The sequence below is a fragment of the Podarcis gaigeae genome, assembly GCF_964106915.1.
Source record: "Podarcis gaigeae genome assembly, chromosome: 6".
In the NCBI taxonomy this organism is placed as follows: Eukaryota; Metazoa; Chordata; class Lepidosauria; order Squamata; family Lacertidae; genus Podarcis; species Podarcis gaigeae.
This window is the reverse complement of record NC_139682.1, coordinates 63,839,058-63,858,100: the sequence shown is the minus strand read 5'-3', so window position 1 is coordinate 63,858,100 and position 19,043 is coordinate 63,839,058. Positions and strand designations below refer to the sequence as shown.

The window sequence follows — 19,043 nt, the reverse complement described above, 5'->3', positions numbered from 1 at the left end:
CATAGTGTGCCTATGGATGATCTGAGGGGGGCAGCATCTTCCTGCATGGCTGGGGAAGGGCATGGTCACCTGATGCCACCCATCACCAGGCGTGCCAGACCCTCCATTCTGGGCGGGCCTCACCTGCAAGGCCAATTGGGTCAGGGGCATGGAGGCTGGGCTCTGTCCACCCCTGCCATGTTTAAGAGCAGGGCCAGATGCAGGCCACCCTCTTTGCTAACCTTCACAGAATTTTCCACCCACCCAGTCTGTTAGGGGCCCATTCGGTGGGAAAATGGGTGAGTTGATGTATGGAGCTTACTATAGTTGACTAGTCACTGTATTCTGTGCCGGGAAGAAGATACTTTTGCAAGCAAATTGGCTGGCTAGCAGCTTTTTGTCTACCTCATAATAACTGTCACAACTTTAGTGGATCCCATTAGAGGGGTTCAGGAGGGGTGACTCTGGCCTGGGGCTGGGTGATATATCAATATATCATCCAGAACTGGTTTGGAGTTCACATCGTTCACATTGTTTTATAATATCTGAGCTGGCAATATATTGTGAATCACAATGTGTGAAAGGGCTCAGTGATATCTGAGCAGAGGTGTTATATGCTGACAGAGTCTCACTCCTGTCTGGAACCATGCTGCAGCATTCTGTACTAATTGCAGCTTCCAGACTGAGAGCAAAGGAAGTCCTAGAGAGTGCATTGCACTAATCCAATTGTGAAATGACTCATGCTTGAACTACTGTGGCCAAACCTTCGATTTGTGGAACTCCCACATTTAACATGCACTTGATGCCACCTCTCTCCTTTTCTGAAAATCCCTCCTTAAAACCAGCTGGAAATGAAGGCTGAACAATTAATCCAAAGGCTGGATTAACCTTTACTGAGTGGGTTTTGTATTAACTGCTTAGTCCTCCTTGCTAACTGTAACCAAGCATTAAATCAGTAGCTGCATTTGCCCACATTCACCCCTCTCCTTTTCCCTGTTTATTTTACATTAGAAGATCTTTGCAATTAGGGTGTGTGTGTGTGTGTTTGCTGTAGCATGCTCCATACACAAACTATCACGATGTATAAATCATAAAAACGTAGTGAAGAGTATAGCCATGAAATGTCTCTTTCAAGATCAAAGACTCTGTGAGTCATACTATTGAAATAATAGATTCTAGGTCAGAACTGTGGTATTCATGAATTCATTATAAATCACACATGAATATGTGCATTTTTAAAAATAAATAAATCAGAGGCTGTGACCTTATTGCTATACCCAGGGGGGGGGGAAGAAAGCTGGGCCCCCACTGGACTTCCTTAGGCAACTTCAGCCAGGCCCTCATATTCCTGCCCACTCAATCTCTCCCATATGCATATAGAATATAGAGTCTTTTGGGTTTCCTAGTTTTTCTTTTAGATTAAACTCCTTAACATGGCTTTTTGATTGCCCAAGGAGATCCAAGATAATATCGCAAAGCCATATGATTCTTTTGAAATTAAACTCCATATTATAAGCCAGTCCTTGATCTATGGGATACGTCTGAAATAAGTGAGATCTCATTTTTCTTCTATTTGTTGACAGTGGGTATTGAAACCCTGCATAGGGTTTGCCAGTCCAATTGTAATGGCAATTGTAATGGCACTGAGACACTTATCTGAATGTTGTAAGCATGATAATTCTTTTTTTTCCCCACCCATAGGTGCATCTTAGGCGTAATAACCCTCTGTTCCCAGCTCTGTTTTGTTGTTTTCCCTTTTTGACAGTATGTATTGCTTTTTTTAGCCTCATTGTAGATTTGGGTGGGGAGAATGTTTAAAGACTAGAGTAGAGAGCATATAATTGTACCGGTAGTGTAGCTGATTGCTTCTGGAGTTATGTATTCCCCCTTTTTTAAAAAAAAGGGGGGTGGGCAAATTGACTACAAAGCCTTAGCCAAAGCCCATGATATTGAACATTTTGGATATAATCAACATTTTCAAAAGCCTGTTATTTTGTATCCTCTAGGCATAATCTACTGCTTTGTGATGGTCTCAAAGCTTCTGTTGCTTTTTATTCCTTTAATTTTGTGTTTCATTGTCACATGGCAGGAAATCAGGAGGGAAAAATTGTACCATCTGGATTGGCTATGATCACCAGCAAAAATGTTTGACTCTGTACAATGTAGAGATTCTCACAAGTTTCTCATTTCCATTGATCCTGCAGTGCATGGCTTAAAAGCAAGGCAGTCACTTTTATTGCAAAAGGCTTCCTACTACGAATATCGGGATTGTTGTTCTCACAGTGGGACCATGAGTATATTAAATGCTTTAGATCTGAAATCTTTGAAACTGATACAACAATGTGCTTTGAAACAAGAAGGCAGTATATAGTTTGGCATATTAAAACAAAACAATTCCTATATAGAAATATACCCTCCGTTTTTCAATTTGCTCCCAAATATACTTCCAGAGATTTGTGAATATTCAAAATATCATGGTCCCAGATAAATTCATGAGCTTCCTAGTCACAGTGGTTTTCAGTTTCTAGAAATATGTGGTGTCACAGTTTGCACCATAAATACATGTTTTAAAGTGTTTAGAGCTGCAAGTTTTAATAGCTCAAGCAACTTAAGTTTCCATTTTTAGCTTTAAGTGATTGTACTTATTTTCTTTGTTGAGGGATAATATTGAGGCTGAAAATTAAGGCCACACGCTTGATTTTTTACACTTTAGACTATTTTAGAACTGGTTGTTTATCGTAGTAGGAAATGAAAAATGAAATAGTAAGGGTACAATCTTGTGGCCTTTGGGAGTATTTCACTGATCACAGTGGAGCAAGCTTTTACATAAGCGTTCTTATGGAGTAAGGGATAGTGCAGGTTCTCCAAAACTGCCATCTTGCAGGAAGCTTTTCTGAAATAGATATCCAAATATGCATTTCCTCTGTGTTATCACAAACATGTTAGTAGTAGCTCTCAAAAGTGGCATAAATAGTTGGGTGTTAACTCTATTATTTTTTTCCTGATATTATAAATAAATATAAAACTCCATGCAGAGGGAATACAAGTTCTGAAATGTTTCCTATGCACAGCTGATGCTAGCCATAAATTGGACATTTAAGCATTATGCAGTAGTATTATGTTCTATGCTTTTCCCGTTCATTCTCATCTGCTTATCACAGCAAATTCATCAGAGTCCAAGAAAACCAGTTAAAGGTGAAATCCAAACCCCTGCCAGAAAGCAGTTGGCTTGAATAGAGCAGTAGATCCAGCAACACACATGGAGTCCTCCTGGATGTGTGGTGGCGTGAGGAGCCAAGAGATCCTTCCTCTCCATTCTGAAACACAGTCTGGAGAGTATATGCTAGCAACTTCAGCAGAGATGCTGCTAGCAGTAAGTTCCAGTCACCCATAGTTTGGACAGGTACAGTTGAGAGCTCTGTGGATGCACAGTCTCTTGCTGGCAGAACCTACCAAAGGAGGGTTGGGCTGGGCAGGGTGACACCTCTTCTTCCTCTGCAACCCCTCCAGTGCAGCAGATCAGGGATTGGGGTTGCTCTGTAATTGAAACCCATTTTTGGTTGTCTATGGTTGAAATTCAAGAAGTAACATTAACTTTAAGACAAGTGGTGGTAGTTAAGAAGCAGATCTATGTTTATTGTATAATTGATACAAAACTCTTGGTGGAAATTTGGTAAATGGTTTAGTGCAACAGCTCCCCACCCTTAGTCTAGCTGTTGTGCTTTGCGGTGAATGCATATGCGTTAAAAGTTCCTGTTAAACTTTTGCTTTTCAAGCAGCAAGGAGTGGTTGAACAGAAAGAAAGGAGAGAGAGAGAGAGAGAGAGAGAGAGAGAGAGAGAGATTCTTAACACCCCATCTTTCTCTAGGCTGCTTGCCAATACTACTTTGCAATGTTTCATTTTGTGTGTGTGTGCGCACGCATCTGTCTGCTGTGTCTGCACACATATGCACATTGCTATTCAGGGAAAGCCAGCACTATACATAAAAACCAAATACCAGTAAAGCTGCAATACAAGTTGATTAAAATATTCATTAAAATATTAAAGTATTGGAACATAGAAAGCATGCCTGGGGGGGGGGTAGTTCTGCCAAGGTATAAATGGAGCAGAGGATGCTACAAGTTGTCTCTTCTTCCCATCATCTTCATATGCAAAGGTGAAAGTCTGGGGTGGGGAAAGCCTCCATTACCCATCATCTTAGGTTCCTGAGAGCAAATGGTAGATTTTGAATGCCACTTGCCCTCAGAAGTTGCTATGGTCTTTGGAGACCACTCTAGGTTTGCAGGAAGATACTTGGCTGTGAAATTTTACCAGTCTACTTGACTGCAGCAAAGCTGTCTCCCTACATTTGCTGCATAACAAACCCCTTGTATCTGTTGCAACAGCAGAGTGAAAGTAATGTCAGTTTCTATTCACAACCTTAGAAGAGGTAGTGTATCTTACCAGGTTGCCTTCTCCAATGGTTAGGCCAGTCTCACAATCAGGAGCAATGCAAGATTGAAAAATACACTGGAACGTCTGTGCTTGACCTTTCTCTTGCCTCCCTTCTTTTGTAATAGCATCTGGTTTGTAGGTGGCAGACTAATTTCTCAAGCCTGCCATCAAGCATAATAATAATGTGGTTTGCACAGCCCTTACATTTAATAATCCATATACAAAATCTCCAAAGTACTAGAGGTGACCTATGAAAAATTCATGAATGGTAATTATGCTAATTACACATAAAAATTCAGGTAGCAAGTAAGCATTTGATCCATTTATTTCCAGCAGTTTGCCAATTAAGAAGCACATGCTAAAAGCTATGTCTCCTGAAAAATCTATGATTCGGCAGGTACCCCGGGGAGAGCTCTTACTTCCTCCTTAAACATTTGCACTTCTCTGATTTGTAGCTGTCCATTCACAGAGGAGTGCAATTATTGCTTTATGGTCTGGTGTTTTGGTTTGTTCATGGTAGGTGGTGGGTGTTTTTTAAGAGAAGACAGTTAAATTGTATGAGTTTGTCTAAATACTCCAAAAAAGTGATGTGATTGTCTTAGTTTACATAGCAAATTTTCAGCATTCAATTGTCTAAGAGTAAAGGGGGAACTGCAAGAGGAGACATGATCTGTTTTGTTGTAGCTGTGCACATAGAATCAGACTTACCCAAATCATGATTTTGGGCTGAAATTTTAGCAACCGAAACAAAGGCATCATGCACAATGAAATCAAGTTTACTGTAGGGGTATTCACAAGAGCCCCATTTGGTATATGGGGTATATAGTAAAAGCAGGGAGCAGGGAGCCAGAACCACATCTTACCAACCTCAGTCCTAAAAGCCATGCATTGAGCAAAATAGCAAGAGGGCTGGGATTTGTGCACACATGGCTGTGTAAAGCAGAAGAAATGTTCCTGGTCCGTGACAGCAATAAACCGATTGGTTGCGTAATTGGAGATCCTACTGAGATAAGTGTACAACTAACTATATTCACATGAGCCCTCTTTGCTTACGTTCCACTCAAGGAACAGTTTTTGCAGGGGACAGAGGTCATAGATCCACTGCCTTTCCAGACATTGGCTATACACACAGACTAGACACTCATGAAGTGGGCTTATATTGTCACAACATGATGCCATAAATGTCGGAAGTCTCCATGCCTCTGTGAGCTGTTATTGTCCATCACTGAGCATTGTAGCAGGCTGCTGTGCAATGATGCCAGCTCCCCGAGCCTTGGCAGTAGCTTCCCTATCAGACTCAATAAGAAATGTGTGGTTGTTTCCTTTTAATAACCAGTTTTCAAGCATCTGAAAATATTTGGTACAGGAAGAGCACGGCTGCATTTCTAGGAAAGGGAAAGAAAGAGGGAGAAAATATATGTGTAAACTGTGTTTTTCCTATATATATATACCCAGGAACGAGTGTAAAAATAGCAGCTCTGAGGAAGTCAACAGGTCACTCTGATGCACAGCAATGAACTGCAAAATCAACTTGAATTGAAATGAGGTTTCCAGGGTGTAGCATATGTTGTGATGAAGGTGCCAGGGAAGATAAAGTAGGCTACACTCTTTCAACCTGTTCAGAGTGTGTTCCAATCATTTGGAACCAGAATGAACTGCTCCCACACTGCACAGCCCAAATCAGAACAAATTAAAACAGGGCTGCTCTTACAGGTGCATCCATTAATCCCAGCACACCGTCTGGGCTGTGCTCAGTGTGTGTAGGGAGAGAAAAAACGATGCCAGGCAAAATGGTCTTTATAAACCCAAACGGAATTGCCAGAAATGGATTCATTGCACAAAGCATTGAATATTATTTTGAACCTATACCAAAAAAAGATAGATTGCATATTTAAAAAGCTCCTGTTTTATTTGACTCAAGGGAAACTGGTTGTGAAGGGACCTATCCTATTTAATAAAACAGCTCAGTCTCCCTCTGGTGGCTACTTTGCTTTTACTGACTCACACTGATAGTAAACTTGTGCTAGTCCCAACCAATATATAAATGGAAGAAAATTCACATTTTAGGCTGTGAATTCTAAGTAGCATTAGTGAGATTAATGCACTGTAAATACTGCTGTACAGATGACGTGGGTACCACCCACAGCTATTAAGCTAACAGAGGGAGTGTTTCAACTGAATACAAATAAATAACTTTCTGAATATTCTGGGAATTGAGGTTATTATGTTTAACAGGTAGACAGTGCAGTTGAACTTGATACAGCTCCACAATAAATTCTGTAGATCGTCTGCTTAGTGTGTTGGTGTGAAACCCCAAATTAAGCCTAGACTTATTTAGACAGAATTTGATGGATTACTTCTGCAGATGATGCATTTTAATTTCATGATTACAATCACCCTAAAAATGTAGATTTACATACAAAGTATTGTATCAAATGCAGTACTAAGTAAACATCCCATCAGTGTGAGGATGGGGAAAAGCATGGAGGCACATGGAGAAAAGAGAGGGGGAAGGTCCCATTGCACAAGCGTGAGCCCTTTGTAGATGAGACACTGTATTGGATACCCACCAAAGTTCCCAAGTAGAGGATAATTTATTTGTAGCTAAAACTTTGCTTTTGGATGCTGCTAAAATTGTATCCTAAATTTGAGTTTAGATCTCAGGCATATCCACTCTGGTCCATTCGGACTACTATTTCAAAACCACCTAACCTAAAACAGAAGAAGAGGGTATGTAGTACAGTACTTGCATTGTGTATCTTGAAATCCTATAAAGATCCTATATTTAGGCTCAGCCATTGCTGCTTCTGCCTGATCCTGCTATGAGCTCCGAGTGAGATTAAAATCAAGTGAGGAGTGAAAATCAAGTGCAGCTTTAATATCTAAAGGAGCAAGCTACCCAAATTGTCGTGATCTGTCACATGATCCTGCCTTATATTGTGTCAGACTATCTAGCTCAGTCTTGCCCAACTAGCTCAACAATGACTCATAGAATTATAGAATTTTCTGGAGTTGGAAAGTACCATGAGGACCATCTAGTCCAACTCCCAGCAGTGCAGGAATATTTTGTCCAACATGGGTCACGAACTAAAGCATAAAGGGTCTCATAGAGGGTTCGCTTTGAGACTCCTGAAGGAGAGTGAAAGGCGGGATATCAAATCCAAACTCTTCTTCTTCTCATGCTTTATCAACTGAACTATCCCACATTTCCATTGAAGACAATGGCAGGGTTTTGTTTTGCTTTTTGTTAATTTTGACTGTGTAAATAATAAAATATGACTCGCCGTCATCATAATTCTCTCCCTCCCCCCTCTGTGTGAGAGAGAGGGAGGGAGATGGGGAGAGGAATATTCCATTTTAGAAATGTGTGAAACTGTTTCTAGTGGAGAAAACAATAAGCTTGTGTAACACAGGGCTAGATGCAAAGAACACAGAGCTCTGATGCTGCTTCAGCAACAATTAAGCTGAGCCCTGGACTACTGCAATGTAGTCTGCATGGGGCTGCCCTTGAAGATGGTCCAGAAGATGCATGTAGTATACAATACAGCTACTAGGTTGGTAAGTGGGATAGTCCCATGAGACCATGTGCAAGTGGTAAGTGGGGTATCCCCATAAGACCTGGGTTCACTAGCAGCCAGTGCAGTCCTCAACTGGGCAAAATTCAAGGTATTAGTGATAGCATACAAAACTGTAAAACAGGATTCAGGTCCCTAACAGAGCACCTTTCCCAGTATCAACAGTCTTGGGCCCTATGATCAGTAGGGGAGGTCCTGTTGGTGGTACCGGCACAGGGGACTGCCCAGTTGGTGGGGACCCATGGCAGGGCCTTGTTGGTAGTGGTTCCCCTATTGAGTCAGTCTCCCTCATGATTACATTTCAAGAGGTGTTTTTTTTTAAAAAAAAAAACAAAAAACCCAAAACAGGACAGGTGCTGTACTCTGTGTTAACATTTTCATTGAGCTATGCACAAGGGCCCCAAGTAACCCCCCCCCCAGCCGCCTTTGACTGGTCACCACCAGTTCAGAACCCATCAGTGTATACATGAAGAAATAATCTCATATTAGGGTTAAAATGTTTCATGAAACCAAGAGAATAAACTCACTGGTAAAAGAAATAAAGAATTTTCCAATCAGATATGATAAAATTGATGTCAGTAAATGTATTTTAGAAGCATATGGCTTAAATAATCACAACAGAAGGGTTTTTTTTAAAAAAAAGTCAGAAACTAGATTTTCTGCTGTTCACACACAGTAATCTTTTCATAAATAGAAAATCAACTTTAGCTGAACTCCTGCTCACAGAAAAGTTTCTCAAGAGACATGAGAAATATAAGGATTAATGTCGCTTCTGTCTAATGACTGTAGTGCTGGGTTTAATTAATTTTGCTGTATAGTCATTCTTTATTCATAAGGAATAATTGGTGCTTCATAGAGATTTTTTTTTATTAATAAATTGCATTAAGTATAATCTTCTGGTGACCAGCAAGAAGCTGAAACAACTGAAAGTAGGAAAGATGAAGTCCATAGTAAATGCTCAGTGAAAATGAATGTATAATTTATACTTAAATATAACAAAACAATTGCACTAGGAGATATTTCTGGAAACCAAGTGATCACTTTTTAATTAATTGCGACATAACATTTGAATTGCCATATAATTTCTAGAGAGGAGGATACATTCACTTTCAGTGGTAGGTAATCTTTGTCTACTCATCCACGTGAAATATGTGTCATTACATACATACTACCTTGACTATTAGGACTATCTTGGCTATGAGACCTGTTCCCTGCCTTGCAGACCTTTTTTCCAGCTGGCCCGGGAGGGCAGAGCCCTGACTGACTCCAGCTACAAAAGCTGAGGTTGCTGAACAGACTATTGTGCTAGGATATTGCTTGGGGCAGGGGTTGCTGCTGGTTTTGGTTTTATGGTTTTTTTATTGTATCTTTAGTATGATTTATGTGGAAATTGCTCAATTTGGTTGTGATTTTTTAATGTTTTATTTATTGTTTATTACTACTTTTGTTACATTTTGAATTATGTAATCCCCCACACACACGTTTAAGCCGCCTTGAGCATAGTTTTACCTATGGAAAGGCAATATACAAATAAAATTACATATGTAGGTATCATGCCCATTCCTAGATCCCATTCCAAATTCAAAGACCACATTCTGAAATTCTCAAGCTGTCAGAGAAGAAAGCTGCATGTTATGACATATTCCATTGATGATGATGATGATGATGACGACACACACTCAAGCAGAATCTACATTTATATAGCAACAACTACATACATCCCTAAAGGGTTGTTTGGGATACTCCAATCTGAACAGCCATAAAAAACAGCAAGCATGAATGATGAATGGGCTCCCAAAATCTATTCTGTGAATTAGGTTTGATGCCCTACATTTAAAGTCCTGGTTTTAGAGATCAGTTTATGGGTGGCTTTTGATTAACTATATTTACATCATTGGTTTGCTTTATTAATGTGTAAACCCCTTTTGGACAAGGGCCCTTATTCATGGAGAAACTCATTTTAGATTGGCCAAGTAAGCGATACTGTATTATTGTGACTTTTGCAAATTGTTCTAATAGGTGGCAAGAGAGGCTGGGAGAGAGGAGAGAATAGGAACTCTAGCAAATAAAACAGCCTGCTGCAAGTCTGATGATTCCTCCTTCCAACTCTGTTTTATCTTATCCATTTCAGCATTAAAGCCTTGATGTCCAAAGAGCTGATTTTTATTTATTTATTTATTTCATGAAGAGCAGAGAGGAAACTCTGCAACTTTCAAAACACATGTCACAGCATCTGGCTGCTTTATAGTCTTTTGAAGACTCTGCACTCAAAGCTTCAGAACTGTCCGTTTGGCTGAGGAGACAGCTGTGAAAGTACCTGGCTAAACCTGTCTGCTTGAACATAGTTTTCATACGAGTTAAGATTAAATATGAAGGGAGAAATGCCTTTAATCTTTAATTAATTCCCATCTCATGCATTGAGATCTGACTTCATTAATTTAGTTATTTGGGGGGAAGCTTCTTCAAAAGCAATGAAATGCATTGTTGAAATTGTTTTATAGTGCTGACATGACATGCTTCATTGAAAGAGAAAATGCCATATTCTTTGGCTCTAAGTATATATGTAAGATATAACTCTAGAAACATGTGCAAAGTTATCTTTGCCAGTATTCGTAGAAATGAATATGCCAAGATGATACCAGAAGGATAGGAAATCTGTGGTCCTCCTGATGTAGATGGGCTACTGCAGTGTTTCCCAACCTTGTGCCTCCAGCTGTTTTGAACTACAACTCCCATCATCCCTGACTAGCAAGACCAGTGGCAAGGGATGATGGGAATTGTAGTCCAAAAACAGCTGGAGGCAGAAGGTTGGGAAACACTGGGCTACTGTACTCATAGCCCCAAACCATTGACTATGCTGGCTGAGACTGAGGTCAACATCTGGAGGGTCACAGTTTCCCCATTGTCATGACCATGTACCAGAGGTGGATCCTGTTCTTTTCCACATGAATCCACTGGCACTGGAACCTGCATCTCACCCCCCTAAACCCTAATGAGATATATCTGCCACTGGACATCACAGACTCCTCGGAGGATCAGGGAAATCTGAGGTTCCAACAAAGAAGGCCCTGCAGCCTGAAACTCTGCTGCGTAGAAGCCCAGTGGCCACAGAAAAAGGAAGGCATTTGCCCTTTAACTGGCCAGTTGCAGCACTCAGGAGCAGACCTTTCATTTTCACTCTCCTGTCTAGATGACAAAGCTCTGCCAATTTCTTCAAGACTCTGCTGAGAGAACTTGCTTTTTCTGCCTTCAGGTAAACTATGGTCCAGGGCCAACACCTTGGTAATTGTCTGAGGTCCTAACCTTACCTTACCTTATCTGCTCACCAGTTCCAGAACCTCAGCTCTACTGACCTCCATCTTGCATCAAAAATCCAATCCCCTGGGCAGGTACCCTGATATGAGCCCCATGAAAAAACAACAACACATAAGATATTATCGGAGAAACAGCATTGTTCCTGATTATAAATACATTCACAGTAGGAGCATATGAAGATGCTTCATGTTGTATCATAAAGTTGGGCCATCTAACTCACTGTTGTCTCACCATGAATAAGGAAGGATGGCTCCTGTCTGAAACCCAAACACTGGGCATGCTATCAATGGCTGATGGGAGTTGGTCCAACCACATCCTTGGTTTACACAGATGACAGCAACTTCCTATTGTTTCAGACATGAATCTTCTCCAGCATCTTTGGAGATGTTAAGTATTGAATTATGTGCTCTGCCACTGACTTATGCCCTTTCCCTAAACTGCACTGACAATTTAACACCTCTTTCTTGCCATGCCTTTTCTCTGTTTTCCTAAAATGCCTTTGTCATCTGCAAGTGTTTTGATAACATTCCCCATTGTTCTGTACTTCTTTTCAGTTTTTTTGTCCTCCCTTGTTGAAAATTAATATTATATTTTTATTCCACACTGGCTCTTCTTGCCTGTTTCGGCCTATGTAGGGGGCTTATTAAGTTAGCTATTAGATACATATATTCCAGATTCCATTCTAAAACCATCTTGAAGAGCATATCCTGCCTGATTCCTATTGAGCAGGTTGAGAAGGCATTGAATCTCAAGCAATTGGATGAGCATGCTTAGGATGATCCTTCATGTATTTCCATGAATCATGGTTTTCAGAAGGCCAGTTCCAATATCGAGGTCAAGCTCAGAGCAGAAGATTCTTATGAGCAAAAGCAAATTAGTCATAATTAGTCAGAAATACCATATGTTACCCTCCATTAAGGACCTCTTGATCCATGCAGATGTATTAGGAAACTTCCTATGCGTGCTTGTGCATTGATTTGATGTTCAAGGCTGGCTCAAACTGTCCTGTAACAACAATACTCAACAGCGCCAATTGGCACATAATGATCATGAAAGAGACAAAGGTGTAACAGAAGAAAAGGCTTTGTTCTCAATATGCAATTTTAAGTAATTATGTTACCAATTCATTGTGCAATTTTTTTAAAAATGTCTCATTCCGTACCACAAAGGCTGAACCAATGCCCTAAGGGTTGGACACTGTGTACGGAGCACAAATAATAAACTAATGGTGAGCTAAAAGCACTTTAGCACTCCATTCTTCTGCATGAGTGCCTTCTACCCCATGACACATTCCTTATCCATATGGGGTTCGACCTGTCTCCCAGGATTTGATGGTGGTCTTTCAAGGGCCTCAGCCTGTTTCATCACTTGATATATCAACATGTGCTTAAAAGTTTGATGGCGTGTTGCGTATCCAATTCCTTAAGTTGTATCTTCAGAGAAAAAGGATGCTCTTGAAAAAATGATGGCTCTCTTGTATGTATATACTGAAGAGTGCCTGGGGAAACCCAGCCAGATGGGTGGGGTATTATTATTATTATTATTATTATTATTATTATTATTATTATTATTTGGAGTATATGAATTTAAGCATGACTTTGGCAATAGACAGTGTGCTGCATTTTCAGTCCATTGTTCTGCACAAAAAACCTAATGGCTTTTTCTCTCTCTTGGGAAGCTTCTGCCCTGTTGATACTTTGCAAATACTGTATCCACATTTCATTTAAAATGCATCATTAAGTGAGAATGTTCCAATCATTCCATCAAAGGTGATGGATTGAATGATTTAATAAAAATGCAATTAGTCTTTTTTGCATATTTCTCAAAAACTTGAGAAATCCTTTTCAGTTTTCTGTCATTAATTAATATTATCTTTAATTCCCAATTAGCGTGAATAGATTTCTCAGAAGACAGTGACATGTTGAATATCCATTTTTGAATGTTTGACCACATACCTTAACATCATAGTCACATTTTAAGTGTTTTTTTAAAGCTATATTTCTCTACTTGAAAAAATATATATGGAAAGAAAGTATTTCTCTTAATACAAACTTTAAAGACTCCTCCTGTCCCCCCCCCGGGGGCGGGGGGAGGAGGGCAGGATTGGTTTGGCAGGAGGATGAAACTGGCTGCAAATTAGATTCTACAATATACCATGTTCCTTATTTTTCAACTGATTAGTTTCATACTATTGGCAGTAACTTACCCTGTTGAATTCAGCTTGGGATTTTGTAGCAATCTTCAGCACGGTGTTCAAACCCCTGAGGGATTGTGTAGAGATTCTGTCAAACCGTTTTCGGTGGATGTGTATTTCATTCTGTGGCTGTACTTTGTGCTCATTTAAAAGAACCACTCTTCAATTTGTAGCTGAACATTTTCAAAATGAAGTTTAGAGAGGCAGAAGTCTGTCACAATGGCCTGAGTATCGCTACTTCCCAGCATTTAATGGTCTCTATTAGTATGAATAGAGCTCCAGTTTCATCTTCTCTTGTTGCAATACCCTACGGTTTCACAATTTGTTTTCTTTTTTTAATAAACCTGCAAGATCTATACATGATCTACACATATTGCTAAACTCATCAACAGTGTTTCACTGCTGAACATTTTTCTTTTTCTATAATATGTTCATAGTTCAAAAGTTCTAGCTCGTTATCTAAGGGAGGAAGATTTTCTTTAGTATATAAAAATGTATCTAATGTGAGTGGCGTGTTGCTGGGTCCATTGCTAGGTCCATTCATCCTAGTACTTTGTTTCTGAACCTTGGAGAATGTAGAAAAGGTGCATCCACAACATGGATTTCTTAACTTGCAGGAATCGTTCTATTTATCTATTCAACTTTTCAAACATCTGCATTATGCAGTCATGGGTTTTCCTTTGTTATGGTTGTTTTGCCTTATATTGTTTTGTATGCACTGATTGAGTTATTGCATTTCACTGTATATTTTGTCTGTATATCTTTGCCTTTGGGGACTTTAACTGTAATTCTGATACCGCTACTGCTAATAATAACATATCCCCCTTTGGCGGAGGGAGGGGCATTCACAAAATATAAAGCTACTCAGCAATAGATCATCAGGTGTTATTTGCACTGGCTTCCCATTTTTGTGCAAAATTAGACTCTTCCATTAAAAGTTGAAGTTCGGAATGCATCCAACTCAAAATATGTAAAAATTGAACAAGTATATTATATGCAAAAAAGTTATTTGCTTCTCTTCTTTGAAATCTACAGGTGTTACTTGGAAGATGGAGCTTCAAAAGGTGCCTGGCTGAACCGATCAAGTATTATTTTTGCAGGAGGAGACAAGTGGTCAGTAGATCCTCGAGTTTCAATTGCAACAGCAAACAAAAAGGAGTACAGCCTCCAGATACAGAACGTGGATGTCTCAGATGATGGTCCCTATACTTGTTCGGTGCAGACTCAACACACGCCGAGGACAATGCAGGTGTACTTAACAGTAAAAGGTATTAGTAATCCATTATGTTGATATATACATTTTATAGATAATCATAAGCAATCTGCTTTTCAAAAGGAAATCTATTTGGCATTCTTATGTGCTGCAACGTCAAAAGGTTAATTTACTCTTGTTTGTCTATTTGTGCCCTTCAGTTCACTCATTGACTGTCTTTCTGGTGCAATTAATGTGATAATTGGCTTCTCTTTGAAAGATGATCCCATACGAATGCTGGCAATCCCAGAGTAATACTGGGGAAACGGATAACTCTTCCCCAAGTTCTACCCAATTCCTCAGGCACACTTCAGTGAATGCTGAAAATTACATTTAGATAACTGGAGCGCCTACATCAGTGTCCCACCGAGCTTGGGGGCAATCACAAAATGTGTCTGGGTTTGCAAGCAATGGCTTGTGAATCCTGACATAAGCATTTGTAAGCTACTCACTAAGAATAGGACATGTTCTGGAAAGGTGGTAAACATAATCTCTATTCAGGCACTGAAGCACATGACAAGGACGTCAGAGTTCAGTTTGCTGGGCCCACCTTCACTGGCATGCTCCCAATATAATTGTCCATGCATTGGGACTGAAGATCTGAAGTAGGGAGACAGTGCATAGATGCCTCACACAGCTTAGAACCCTTATTACAATTATATGGGCCATAATGCCTCTGCTTGTGGAAGAATGCAAAACAATGTCTCTATCAAAGATCTGCACAAGAGGGAAGAATGATGTGGGAAAACATGGTCTTTCAATTAATATTGTGAGTGTACAAAGCACCAAATGGCTTTATGGTTAGCAGCGGAAGCTCTGTTGCTGGTGCAGCCTAGTTCTCAGAGATCTGGGACAAGTAATGGTTCCCCATTTGTGGAATGGCCTTCCTAGTGCTGTTTCTCTCATTATTAGATTTCATGGGGGAAATTTGAAAATTCCTGTTTACCCAGACATGTGTTGGCTGAAATATGCTGTTCCTGGCAACCTTGAAAAAACTAAGAGACTCCTTTAGGAGGAAGGGCAGAATATAATCTTAAGATAAATGAGAGGAAAGTGGTGGTTTTAAACAACAACAGTACTCTGAGTAAAGTAGGAGTAGAAGCACTCTAGGAGTTTATTTTTTTAAGTTTCAACAAGTTAATTGTTGTGCAACACAGAAGCTAACACAAAAAGCTAACAAAATAGAACCTTTCCCAAATCCCCACTTGCTGTATTCAAACTGTAGTAAAAACTACCACTTCCCTATCCTCAGTGTCACCCCCTGCTTACTCTACTCAAACCTCTGCCATGGTTTTAAATCATCATGGTTTTTCCCTCTCAGCATCTCTTAATCCTCTGCTGTTGTTTGAAATGAACACTTTCCCCCTCCCAGTTTCTCTCCACCCCCCGCTTTACTCTAAGCTCTGTTGTTGTTTAAAACCACCATTTCCCTCTCAGTGTTTCTCCCTTCTTTTTCACTACTGACAAACTTGCAACAGTAGTGGCAAATCACTACTCTAGTGTGACAGGGATTAGGCTAGGCAGCAGAAAATCATACCTCTTTTGATGAACTAAGTTAGTTCTTCTAATGTCCACGTGTAAATGTAATTATTCCTTTTGAAACTGATTGGCATTTAAACCATTACTTGGAAACATTAATAAAGTGCAAGTGGGACAGATATCATTACCACCAAACAGGGTCAAACTGAAAAGAGAGTAAATGTCACTGAAAACAATGTTCTTTTCAGAGAGATTATCATCATTATGCAAAAACAAGCTGTCAAGCATACTGTTCTTCTTCAGAAAAATCTCTTTCATCCTTGTCTTGTCAATGCAAGCTCAGATGCATATTTGAAGATTGCGATTTGCATGATAGGTTTGTAGATACAATGAAAATCAATTATTGGAAGGTCCTGGATCATTTCCATACTGAGCACTACTGATGCAGATATGGTGATGCGTTTTATTTAAAAGAGACTGCAGCTCTGTGTTAATAACCATCTCAATGATCATCCATTTCCCAATGCTTGTGTGCCCTCATTAACTATTCCGAGGGACAGGTGGTTTAGGAATTAGCAATGAGATGAGGGAAGCCTTTCATCTCCCGATCTGCAGTACAAATCCAGCCCTGCTTGGCAATGACGAGAAGCTGAGACCATCTGATTGCTGTCCATAGCTTTCATGAAATGCCTCTTCATGCTGTCAACTCACTCTCTGTAGTTAAGTCCCAATAAAACACAAGCAAGCACAACAAAACAAAAATCCAAAACCCGCCACAAAATACCTCATGATTAGCAGGATCCTCTGGATAAGAAATGATACATGAGGTGTATAAATAGTCTGTTTACAAAAGGTGTCTATATATACATAACCTGCTTTCTCATTTTGTGACATTCCACTTATTGGATGTGCAGAATATCAGTAAGTTATATATGAAGCTGCCTTAACATAAATCAGACCTCTGAGCCACTTTGTCCAGTACTGCCTGCTCCACCCTTCCCCAGTATGGTTCCTTCCAGATGTTTGGGGCTACAACTCATCGTCCCTAACCATTAGCCATGCTGATGAGAACTATAGTCCAAGACATCTGGAAAGTACAATGTTGGGAAAACCTGATCTATTCTACCTGAGTGTGGCTCTGCAGGACCTCAGTCGGGGCCTTTTTATACAGAGAATATTTTATTCTAAATGTGAAACTGTTTTGTACTGGAGATGGCAGGGATTAATCCGAGGCTTCTGGCTTGCTGAAGGATGTGCTCTGCCATTTAATCTTGAATGTCACTTAGCCACAACTGAACAAAGAGTTAAGAGTAGGTTAAGCATGCTGAACGGGACACAGGTGGCGCTGTGGGTTAAACCACAGAGCCTAGGACTTGCCGATCGGAAAGTCGTGGTTCGAATCCCCGCAACGGGGTGAGCTCCCGTTGCTCGGTCCCTGCTCCTGCCAACCTAGCAGTTTGAAAGCACGTCAAAGTGCAAGTAGATAAATAGGTACCGCTCCGGCGGGAAGGTAAACAGTGTTTCTGTGCTCTGCTCTGGTTCACCAGAAGTGGCTTAGTCATGCTGGCCACATGACCCAGAAGCTGTACGCCGGCTCCCTCGGCCAATAAAGCGAGATGAGTGCCACAACCCCAGAATCGGCCACGACTGGACCTAATGGTCAGGGGTCCCTTTACCTTTTAAGCATGCTGAAATTGCTATGCTTGTGGGTCTATGCATCTGTACTGGTTTGCAGTCATTAGGTTTTATTCGATTAAATTTTTGCACTAGCACAACAGGATTTCCACTCCTTCCTCCCCCTGTGTGCTCTCCACACTATTCCCAAATCTGCTCCAGAGGTTGAAGGAATCCTCAGATTAGATTTAGTGAGCATGTGGAGGAAGGAGATGGGGATTACATTCCATTGTGTGAGAAATCTTTGTGCTGAAACAACATTCACTTTAGTGCTACATTGAATATAACCCATTGGGTCGGGGGGGGGGGGCAAGAATGGAGAAAGGAATACCAGGCATTATATGTTGCTTTCCACATTGCTTTAACACAGTGTTTCCCAACCTTGGGCCTCCAGCTGTTTTTGAACTACAATTCCCATCATCCCTGACCACTGGTCTTGCTAGCTAGGGATGATGGGAGTTGGAGTCCAAAAACAGCTGGAGGCCCAAGGTTGGGAAACACTGCTTTAACAATATGGAGCTGAGCAGGTTAGTTGTAAGGGACTAACAACATGGTTGCAAAGGCTACAAGGAGAAGAAACCAGGTGGCCCTCCCACCTGACTTCCACTTTCAAATATAACCACATTCTACACCATTCTACACAGGGCAACAGAATGTCCATACCAAATGATTTCTGTAGCCTAACAGCTGGCCCTGAAATCCATCAAGGGACTGGTGCAGTTTGGTACTTTAGAGTATGTGCCATGATCTGAAAATCTCTGGTTCAAATGTTAGCTCTCTGATAAGCTCGCTGCCGTAGTCTTTTAGCCCGCATCTGCGTTACAAGGATAATTAAACTGGCATATCTTATAGAGCATCTGTAAGGTTACTAGGATAATATATGTACCTTGAATATGCCAGAAAAGGGCTAGATGAATCTGAATTACTTTTAGTTATCATCTACATCATCAATATAGGAGTCATAGTAGTATAATTTTGGCCAGTTTTTAAGGAAACAGAAATACTGTGTATTTAATGTGCTTTGTTTCACATGCAACATCTTCCCCGCATATTATTTCAATAAAGTATATTGTGTGGGATTTAGGTTAATGTATGCAATTTTTAATGCCGGATCCACTGCAATTTTAAATGCCAGATCCA

General features: G+C 40.3%; 1 protein-coding gene across 2 annotated transcripts in view; it reads left to right on the top strand.

The window, feature by feature from the left end:
* The window catches only part of NEGR1 (neuronal growth regulator 1), a 451,249-nt gene that overhangs the window by 181,346 nt on the left and 250,860 nt on the right, over positions 1 to 19,043 (top strand). For both annotated transcript variants that reach the window (XM_083743114.1, XM_083743115.1), the window contains exon 2: positions 14,534 to 14,766. In XM_083743114.1, the coding sequence (XP_083599240.1) occupies positions 14,534 to 14,766 (233 nt within the window). The remainder of the gene's footprint in view (positions 1 to 14,533; positions 14,767 to 19,043) is intronic.